Source organism: Desmodus rotundus, chromosome 11, assembly GCF_022682495.2.
Source record: "Desmodus rotundus isolate HL8 chromosome 11, HLdesRot8A.1, whole genome shotgun sequence".
In the NCBI taxonomy this organism is placed as follows: Eukaryota; Metazoa; Chordata; class Mammalia; order Chiroptera; family Phyllostomidae; genus Desmodus; species Desmodus rotundus.
Genome location: NC_071397.1, coordinates 17,276,279 through 17,287,068, shown reverse-complemented (window position 1 = coordinate 17,287,068; position 10,790 = coordinate 17,276,279). Strand labels below are relative to the sequence as shown.

General features: G+C 46.7%; 1 protein-coding gene across 1 annotated transcript in view; it reads right to left on the bottom strand.

Moving 5' to 3' along the window:
* Window positions 1-644: 644 nt before the first annotated feature.
* PAQR8 (progestin and adipoQ receptor family member 8) overlaps window positions 645-10,790 on the bottom strand; it is a 39,197-nt gene continuing 29,051 nt past the window's right edge. The window contains exon 2 of the mRNA XM_024557828.4: window positions 645-4,985. Within this exon, the coding sequence (XP_024413596.1) occupies window positions 3,888-4,952 (1,065 nt within the window). The 5' untranslated portion in view covers window positions 4,953-4,985 and the 3' untranslated portion in view covers window positions 645-3,887. The remainder of the gene's footprint in view (window positions 4,986-10,790) is intronic.

The window sequence follows — 10,790 nt, the reverse complement described above, 5'->3', positions numbered from 1 at the left end:
CTGATTAAACTATTAATGGTGACAACAGATGCTTTTGCAAGCTGCCTAGTGCCCATGCTGGGGATGAAAAGGGTTTGTTTGAGGAAGAGAGACATCCTTAGTTCTGCCAGTAATGCCTAGAGCCAGGGGAATGCTGTCTTCTTACTGTTACTGGGATGGACTGTACCTGAAGCTAGAGCAGCCTAGAATCACCTCTTAATAGCTATTTAAATCTGGAAGTTAGGCTACGAAATCCTTTGGTTGATAGCTTCCACGTCTCACAACACAGTACCTGCGGTAGTATCATTTTTAAATTTCAAAAACGTAGTCTATCAATTCAAACACTTAAAATCTTTAACCCTACTATCCATGAGATGAGGAGTATTTATTCAATTAGAATGAAGTCCTCAGGCAAATCCACAGCTTTTGCGGGGAATACTTGATCTACTCACAAATGGGGATTTGCGGTGTGTGTCGTTTGGGGGGTTTGGAGATTTAAATATTCTCTTACCCTTTCCTACTCCTAGGTGGGTACAAAGTGACGTGACTTTCTCCTCCTGGCAACGATTGTGTAGATAAAACCTTTCTTTAGAGTGGCCCTTGGCAAAGTGGCCCTTGGGAAGGGTTGTGTCAAAGAAACGACATAGATGCTGACAGTACAACAATCCATATACAAATCAGTTTAATGGTCATTTCTGTAAGTAGATTTATATAAACGGAAAATAATTCCAAATTTTCCTTGCCAAGCAATCAAGCAAAACACTAGGTTGAACACATTTAGTAGGCTGACACCTTGAGCACAACAGCTGGGCCCTCTGAGAAACACATGGGCGCCACCTGGAGGGCCTACTCGAAACTACAGTGCAGCAACTGAAGAACCTAATGGTTTTAAGCATTAAGGTACAATTTGTGAACAGGTGGGCAACACAGGCAGGAATGAATGACCTTCATCTTTCATTCTTCATCACGTGGCCTGAGCTCCTGCTATTTTTCAAGCTTCCAGTAGAGGATTGAGAATGTTATTATTAAATGAGGTACTTTCGGCTGAGGTGAGAAACGAAACCCTAACATTTGAAGGGTATCAACATTAGCTTGTTAATTAAGGAGAGTTAGGAAGTACTAGGTAAGAAGGAAACAGGCAAACGTGTCCCCAGTCTGATGCACCCCGCTATCCCCCCACCCTACTCTGAATAGGCCCTGGTATAAATCCATCAGAATTTTTATTCACACAATGATTGTTTAGTTTTTTTCAGAGGCATTTACATTTTAATAAGTTTAAAGTATTAAAAAATTAGTTTAAAAAAAGAAGAGAGATAAGGAGCAGAATTTCCAGTAGATGTCAACTGTTTGAGGGGATACAGTGGAGAAAGATAACTATCTCCTTTATCAAATACTTAATTATTCCTTTTTAAAAAACTACATCTGTTCCATACCGATACACTTGTTTTAATGAAAATGTTTTTAAAAAGAGTATTTAATCCCTCAAAAGTCTGAGCAGTTAAAAACATCTGCATTTCCCATGTTTACATATTGCTAATGAGATACTAGTATTTTTAATGAGATACTAGTCTCCTACCCCAACGCTTCTCAATATCTCTGGTGAAAATATTTTTCAAAAAAATTTCCAATCACTTGAGAGACCAACACTTGCGTTCAACTGGACATTTTATGGCAATATCTAAAAGTTTAGACTATCTGCATTTACCTTGTTACAGACCATTTACAGTGTGCAGTCCGGCACTGGTCTACATTTGAACATCACTGCTCTACTTCCTGTTCTCTCTTAAAAATAAAAACTGCATTTGACCTAAAGATCTCTGCCACCAGTTAGTTCCCTTCGAGAGCTGGACTTACACCTTCCTTCCAACTTTTAAAAGAACCTGGTCTTTGAATCCATACTCATAGACAGTTCAAACACTTTCTCATCCCCATTTTAAACTGATGCTGTACTTGGAATGTGTTTGCACGACTCCCCCATTCCCTTGCTTAGTTCAACCCCATTCCGTTTGCTGACTTTATTGGTGGTGAATTTGGCCAAGACACCGGAAGACTGTGTAAGACACTTGGGTAGCACAGAAGTTCATGTATTTGAAGATTAAAAGGGAAACCTATGAAAACATCTAGGAAAACTACGTAGATGACAAGATATATGTTTTCTTGATAGAAAGATTATAAGAAAGCTTCAGTTGAATTTTTCTTTTTTTTTTTTTTTGCCAAAATAAGCAGGTTCAAAGAGTCTTTTGATTGATAAGCATGTCTTTCATCTACTGGTTGAAAAGCAATGAATTCTTTCTTTCTTATCCCAGTAACTGAAAACTGCAAATTCCATATATATAGTAGTGTTCATAAATTTCCATTTATAAGGCACAAAATGCACAAATCTCTCAGAGAAAGAAAGAAAACAAAGATCTGAAGACAATGAAATAATCTAGTAATAGAAGATGCTCATCAAACTGGAGTGAAAACAAACCACTTCCCTTTTTAGTAAGTAGGAACCTTATACTACTGATAGGAATTGTAGCCTCTGAGAAGGCTGCCATGGCTCAGCTCCTCTGTCAATGCAGCCGCTTTCACTGGCATAGTGTGAAGTCAGTCCTCAGAAAGGCTGTGTGGCCAGAACACATCAGTGGCGAGTACCACCTATCCCATAGCAGCTGCTGGGCAGTGATGCCCTGCACAGAACATTCTAGCTACAGGGTGTGCCGTTCACCATTCCCACCCAAAGGAGCCTTTAGGTTGCAGCCCACGGTGAGCACACATGCTCACCTGTCCTGGGGCTTGATTATTTTAAGGGTTCAGCTCTAAGTTGAGGCCTAAGTGCCTGCCTGAGGACCCTGAACTAGGGTAGTTATGTGGGTCCTTTGTGGGGTGGCATATATTTAAAAGGCTGGACCTTGGCTTCCTCTGGAAGTAATTAGATCCCTAAGGGGACCCTTAGAACCAACTCACTCTAGCAGGGGCTCTTTGAGCACGCTGGTCAAAATCTGGAGAAGATCCCCTGGAGCAAGCCCCAGGTCTTCTGGCCTGTGAGGCAGCCCTAAGAAATCTCAAGTAATTCTCCAGTCCACAGATATAAAACAGAAGGGTCCCCCGTACCCAACAGTATCCGTGCTTGTTGGGTGGGCTTCCTGGTGGCTCTTGGCACTGTACTTTCTAGTACCATTTGCATTAGTATTATATGAGAATAAGCTTCCTGGATTTCCACAAGAATCCAAGCAACTATGGAAAGTATGACTACTTCACCGTCCTGTATATCACCAAGGTATGGCTGGAAGGGAACAGTACTTTAGAGAAAACAGCCAGGGAGATGCCATCCTGAGAAAAGGGGCAGGGTTGGAGTGAGTGACAGAGGAGGGGCCAGAAATAGTATGAAACGAATAATTCATGTCTGAGGGTTTCACTGAATCTTGAAGATTCTGAATTCTCCACCCTGGACAAGCTGAAATCCAAAGGAAATTGGACCCTTGGGTCAATTTATTCAATCACCAAAGACCACTACAGTAGGACGGCCATTCCAACATGGTGTGGACTGGCCACCTACTTGTCTTCCAGCCCAAGTTTATCATTTCTTCAGCTCCAGGACTTGCCCCTGGAGGCCACACTCAGAATTCTACTGAATTTTCAGGTAGGAAGATGATCCGTAATTCAGTGTCCCATGAATCTTAGCCAAGGTCCCTTCCTTTCCTGTGTCTTGAAAGACTGTGACCTAGACAAAAAAGGAACACTCCTTTTATTAACAACTATAACAACATAACTCTTGAGTCCTTTGGCTTCCCCAAGCCATAGCCTTGGAAATATGTCTCAATGTAAAAGCCACCTCTTAAAAATAAAAAGTCAATTCCCATTTTTGTATCGCATTGTCCCCAAATCACAATGGGGTGCCTCTAACTCTGCGCACCCTGCCAGCCTCAGGACTCTTTCTTCATCAGCCTGGCCTTGACTTTGTGCCTCAGCAGGGCTGCGGTGGTGGTGCTGCAGGCGGTCACAAAGAAGAAAGACAGACAGGCCATGTAGACGGACAGGGGACTGTGGCGCTGCAGGAAGATGTCCTGCCGCCCCTGGTAGTCCAGGAGGATGGCCTCTAGCTGGGACAGCGTGCAGATAGACAGAAACACGTGGAACAGCTGATGTCCGTGGCCCACAATGTCACAGGAGCCTGGGAAGTACTTCTCGGGAACTGGGCAAGAGAAGAAGTAGGCGCTGACCAGGAAGAAGAGGATCTGGAGGGTGTGGTACCAGGCGGCCTGCTCCTGGCAGCCAGCCAGGTGGCACAGGGCCACTCGGTGCGCCACGGGGCTGATGTCTAGAATGAAGGCCAGCCCTGAGGGCACCACTTGACATATCTTCTTCATGACGGGGTAAGGCCTCTGGTAACGATACTTGGCATAACAACAGCCAGCGCAAGACAACCAGCCGCAGAAGGCAGCCGCGGGCAAGAAGAAAAGCCAGAAGTGCTCGTACCAGGCCTGGTCGGAGGTGTAGAAGAAGTGGACCAAGGCACTGCCGTACTGGTAAATGCTCACGCCAATGTAGTCCACAAAGTAGAAAGTGTAGTGGGAGAGCTCGGACTTGGACTGCAGCAGGTGGGCCAGAACGCTGAATGTGAGGTAAGTGATGGAGGACAGCACATAGAGGAGCAGGGGCAGGGTGCTGGCCGAGGTCCACGGCAAGGCCTCGGCCTCAGCAAAGGCCCAGAACCGCAGGAGGACGGCCAGAGCCGCCAACAGGTGGGTCCAGACGTTGACCACCTCATTGTGTTTCTGAAAGAGGCTGAAGAAGTAGTAGCGCCACTTGTGTCCTGTGGGGCGGTAGCCGGTGCGGATGTAAGGCTCCCGGAAAAGCTGCGGCACATCTGTCTCTGGGACGGTGCAAGGCATCTTGGGAAGCCCGTTCTCCAGAATCTTGGGCAGGCGGCGCAGCTGCTGCCCACTGACAGACAGGGTGCTCAGGTGCTCCAGGATGGCCGTCGTCATGGCTGCCCAGCACGGCAGGACAGGGGATGTGACCTAAAGAAAAAAAGGAAGAGCAGCAAAAATGCAATGAGAGAGAGACCGAGCTAAGAGAGCAAAGGAACTACGGGTTTTCTTAGTGATGCGTAGCTTTCTAGTGCAATAGGGGAGGCGGGGAGCGGCAGGAGGTTTCTTGGAGCCCTTTTTCCCCACCTGTGGAATGATACAGTTGGACCAAGATTCCTCGCTACCATACATTCTGATTTTATCTCTACTGCCCATCACAGTGTAAGACCCAGTCACGACTTATGAAATGGGAATGTTAGCCACCCTGTTGGAATGATATTTAGAAAGCAAGTAAGGGTAACTTTGGAGTTTTCTAGATGCTATTAAAATGTAACCGTCAGACAGGCTGTAACAGTATGAAATGTTACACTGAAATATAAAAATTACAAATATTGAGATTACTGATGATAGCCTACATTTCCCAAGCATCTGATCTTAAGTTATTCACTGATTTCACTGGTAACTTGAAAATGAGAGACAAGCAACAGTAACTTGAACCTCGAAGTAAAGACAGACAATGAACATCAGTCAGGTTTGTAAAGATCCGTTGTACTCCGGGGAATTTTTTAACAGTTGAACAGAATTAACACATGGCCTAAATATAACATAGAGTGTAACTGCAAAGATTGGGGTTTTGTTGTTTTGTTGTGGTTTTTAAATTATGCCCTGGAAAGGAGGTAGAGTTTTGGATTTGTCTCTCCTGGGTACCTAAATCTGTGATCAATGAATTTCAGGCCTTCCAAATGGTGAACTTGGAATCTTTGGTTGACCGATGAGCCACATAAGCACAGTGATTATTTCATAAAATAGCTGCAAAATTTCATGTCAGTGATTGAATCAAGAAGTGGATTTTTAGCGTGTCTACAGTTACCTTCTGTCCTTCATATTTCCCAACGCTTTTCCTCAGAAAGGTGGGAGGCCTGAATTGCTGAAACGGCCCCCTGCCTGCGGAGCCATCTGCTGGGAGAGACACAGCAAGTGCTCCTCAGGGCACCCCTGATTTTAACCTTCCTACAAACACAGCTTAACCAACATTCTCCAAGTGACCCCTGACCTGGGTCTTGAAAGAAGATCAAAATCTCCAAGAGAAGATGAGGGGGAAAGAGATCTCTAGGCACAGAGTAAGGTCATAAGGTCATAGCATTTATGCCCAAATAAGGCCCCACAGAGCCTGGAGCACCCGAGGAGGGAGGTCACACTGTGTGATGCGAAGGAGGACTCCGGCATCGGAGACCTGAGCTCCAGCCCTGAGCCCCACCCCAGACAAGCCGTGAACTCCAGCCGGGGCTTTGTCACCTGAGAAGCAGAGCCTGACAGACAGAAGCTGCCTCATGAGGCTGACAGAAGGACTCTCGGGACATAATGCCTGTGAAGTGTTCAACGGAATGCTTGGTTCCAAGTCTGCAAAAACATCTGCCATGATTATGACCATCACTGGTGGCAGAGGCGGGGCCAGTTCACAGTGGACAATCTAATGTGCTCTCTGTACATTGTACCTAATTGCACGGTACCCTCTGTAACCCTGGACGAAGCCGTTTGCTGAGCCAGGACTGACCAGTGGTTCCCTACCAGGAAAGGGTCACCAACTAGTGCTCAATGTAAAAATTAGAGAACCTTGCTAAGAAGTACAGTGTCGGTCAGAGAGACAGAGAAAGAGTGGGAGAGAGAAAGAAAATTGTCACCAGGATACCTTAAATCATTTAAAAATGAACAACAAAAAAGCTAGGCAGCGCTTTTGCTGTCAGCCAGCAGGGGGATCCAAGAGCCTGGGTGTTAGTTCTAGCCGGAGACTCCAACTGACCTAGGTGGCAGTTGGCGACAGAGCAGGGCCCGGGTAAGGGAGGAGGGCACCGAAGGTGGGAACAGGTGGGGTGCACTGGTCCCAGGGTCAGGTGGACCCACTGTGGGGCTGGGCCTGGGGCATGGGACGACATTTCAAATTGTCCTGTTGCTGGTGGCTGAAGAGCATGTAGCCTGGGGGAGCTGGGCTTGTGGGAGCTCTGCGGAATTAATGGGCTCTGTTCCCTAGATATAGGCTTCTCCCACCTCTTGTGAAACAGAGTGAAATCAGGTGAAAATATAGGTCTGATTTTGTGGGTGGGTGAAATAGAGTGAGCCCCTGGGGATACGAGCTGTAGAAGACGCTCCCTGGCCTGGCCCACATGCACTGACAAAGGCTGTTTCCATCACCTCCGGGCACCCAAAGCAAATGCAGACAATTCTGCACCCAGAGTTAATTGATACATAACTGCACGATTTCTACTCGTCTTGGCATCCTCGAAAGTAGAGTGCCCAGCACAGGTTCTTACAACTGATGGCACAACTGACTTTTTAAAGATAAAACCTTGAGTTTGGGTTGTCTATTGGTTGGAACCAAGTCCAGTTCAGACCCGGGGACCAACTAGCGTCCGTTTGTTCTGAGGAAGAAGGGACAGATCACGATGCCGCTTTATTGTCAATTCCCAGAAACCCGGCTGCAGGGCTCTGACCCCGAGTCCCTTCAGCCCGCGCATCACCAACCTAACCTCATGGTTTTATGTTAAGACCTTTTCAGAAACTTACGTCTACTTCTCTCTTATTTATGGAAACTAAACTAGGAAGAGGATTATAGAACTAAGAAGCAGAGAAGTATAAGACCAAAATGATACACACTTTGATTTCAAAGGAAAAGGTGTGCAGGAGAAAAACTGGCAGAATCTTCATTTCCCTTGCAAATGAGACCTCCTTTTTCAAGGATCCTTAAGATGCAGCCACACCCGTCTCAAGGTCTCTTTAACTCCATCCTCTGGAGTGTGTAACCCAACACCTACAGGGTGACCTTGAAGTTCCAGGGACTTGTACTCCACGGCCTCCAACTCAAGACTTGATCCCTATCTCCTTCAGCAATGAGGGTAGTAAAAAGATCTAGGTCCTCTGTTTGTGGGAGAAAAGGACCTCAATTTCCCTTTGGAAGTCCAGGGTCAAAAAATTCTAAACCAATGATCAAAAAGAGAGGGGATTAATTCTTTTTTAAAAATTCTCATCCGGGGACATTTTTTCGTTGCTTTTAGAGAAAGAGGAAGGGAGAGAAGCATCAACTGGTTGCCTCCCATACCCATCCCGACCTGGGATCAAACCCAAAATCTAGGTATGTGCCCTACCAGGAATCGAAACCATAACATTTCGATTACAGGACAACGCTCCAACTAACTGAGCCACAGTGGCCAGTGCGAGTGGATTAATTTTTAGTTCTTTGCTTAGCAACTACTTCTTCCACTGCCATAAAATTCTCCCTTTGTCTGAGAGCATCCACCAGCCACAACGATGGGAGTAAGTCACAATTATTTATCATCATTAACTTCAGAAGCCACTGTCCAGTGGGGTCTGGCCACCACCCCCGGACAGGCCTTACTTTCACCAAACCTCAGGGAGCAGTGCTTGCAGATGGGCTTCCAAGGTCCAGCTGTAAATTTGGGGAGCCTGTTTTGGAGGAAGCATGTGTTGGCACCACGATGTTGGAGCGGAAACACATCTCTCAGCCCTCCTAGGCAGGCGCTGAGTAAGCTCTCTCCCCCAATCACAGCCTCTGTCCCCAGGCACTCCTCCCCAAGCTCAACGTGGTCATTTGCCAGACAAGATGCTCCCTTACAATGACCGCCCTTGCCAACTCCTTTGCCGAGACAGCTGAAACGTAAATCTTCCTCAAGAACCCTTGTGAACTGCATCAGCTCAAGTCTTAATAATTCTGATCATTAGGAGAGCTTTTTCAGAGCACGGATTATCTGCTCCACAAGACACGGAGCAAGAATAAGACCCCTTCCTCAAACAACTTACAGGAAGGGTCCGACTCCACGAGTCAACAGCCAACACCACCAGACTGCACGTCATCAAATGTCAAATGGAGAGAAATACAGACAGGTCTCTACCGAGCAGAGTGCTTGGGGCACACCTGGGCACCCGAGGGAGAAACCGGACTTGGCTAGGCCTGGACTTGGCTAGGCTGGATAGGACTTGCACAAGTGAAGGGGCAAGTTGCAGGATGTTTCAGGAAGGGGGCCAGATATGAGCCTAGAAGGGCGTGGCTTCTTCATGGGCCCATGAGCAGAGGGGCTGTCGGGGAGCTGAGAGGAAGTGAGTGGGACAGAGGCCACAGCATTAGTGAAAGGAGTTTGGGTTTGAAGTGGCAGAAAGGGGAGGGGAGTTCATTTCTCCTCCTTGAAGCTCTGAGCTCATTTAGCCCTTATCTCACCTGAGCTCTGGGGAATTCATACCACTGACCAGGGCTTTTGTTTCAGCTTCTGTGACATTACCCTCTTTGGTCCTGCCTGTTTCCTTCTCCCGTCATCCCTGTCACTGGTGTTGACCCCAGGGTTCCACATCCACGGTACTCCTCACACAGGTGCTTCTCCCACACCCTTGGCTTCAGCTAGCGTCTGTATCAGATGATTCCAAACATGTGTCTCCAGCCAGATCTCTGCTGAGGTCTGAGTTCAAACACCCAATGGCTCTGGATTTGCCCAGCTGAATACCCCATGGCACTTCTGGGGTATTCACGGCACACGCCTCCTTCTGCCTGCACTTGACCCCCCCCACACCTAATCAGTCATCTAAACCTGTTGACTTTATCCCAACAATTCACTCATTCTTCCCCTTTCCACTGCTGTCCCTTCCTGCAGGCCTCTGAAATGAACAAATGTGGATGATGAAAACGGCAGCCACATAACTGACCTTCTCTCCCGCAGCTGAGGGTTCCCTGCCTCTCAGCCCCAACTCTCACTTCTCCAAACCACTTCAGGGTGACAGTTTAAAAATGGAAATCCAACTGCTCCCCTCCTCAAATCCCTCAAAAGCTCACCATTGTTCGTTTATAACACAAACATGCAAACAGGCCCTTCTCCTGCGGGCCTCCCGTGCTCTCCCAGCCCTTTCTCCCAAGAGAGGGGCTGTACCCCCAGGTCACTTTGAGGGCTGGATTATAATACTGGAAGTTTTCAAAAGGGCCACACTATCTCCAGTGCACGCTTCTGCACCCATGACAACCCCAGTACCCTCTGTGCCCGCAACCCCAGCTCCTCGACATTCTGCCCAGCAGCCAGCTAGGCCAGGAAGGCTTTCCTAACCCCCAACAGGCATCAGCTCTGGTCCTGCCACCGTCCCCAGCACACTTCTCCCCTGGTTTACTCTGCTCACCTCCTCGGCTCCTTCAGAGCAGGAACTCTGTGGTGCACAACTTTGCCATGTCTAAAACAGTATGTGGCATATAAAATAATTACACACCTAACAATTATTTACTGAATGGATCAATTCTCTAGGCCCAGACCTATGGCACCCACTTCCTTCTGCATGGCAAGATGGAAGGGTAAAAGAAATAATGGCTTGTAAGTCAGGAGGTCTGGCTGCTCGTGTTTGTTCTGCTCACTTAGCTTTGAGCCCGTGGCCCAGGCCTTCAACTACCCAGGGTCATTTTCCTCACTGCACAGGGCGGGTCAGGGGAGGTGACATCCTGTCTCTCCACCTCTCAGAAATAAAAGGGAATTAAGAAAAGAAAAGAAATAATAATAAAATGGGCAGTAGCTGGATAGTACTTTGAAGAGGTACAACATGCACATTGAAGTAATATTTAAAATAAAGACCTCAGAGAAAGATTATAAAGTAGTAATATACATGTACTTTTTTCTGCCTTACAATTGATTTTAATGCATTTTTGTAAAATGGAACAGGAATACAGTTCAATCCTCATAATGCCCACCCCAAATACTTTTATAAAGAGTTTTCATTAGACTCAGATTATAATAAAATTGTAATTAGAAGTTCTAT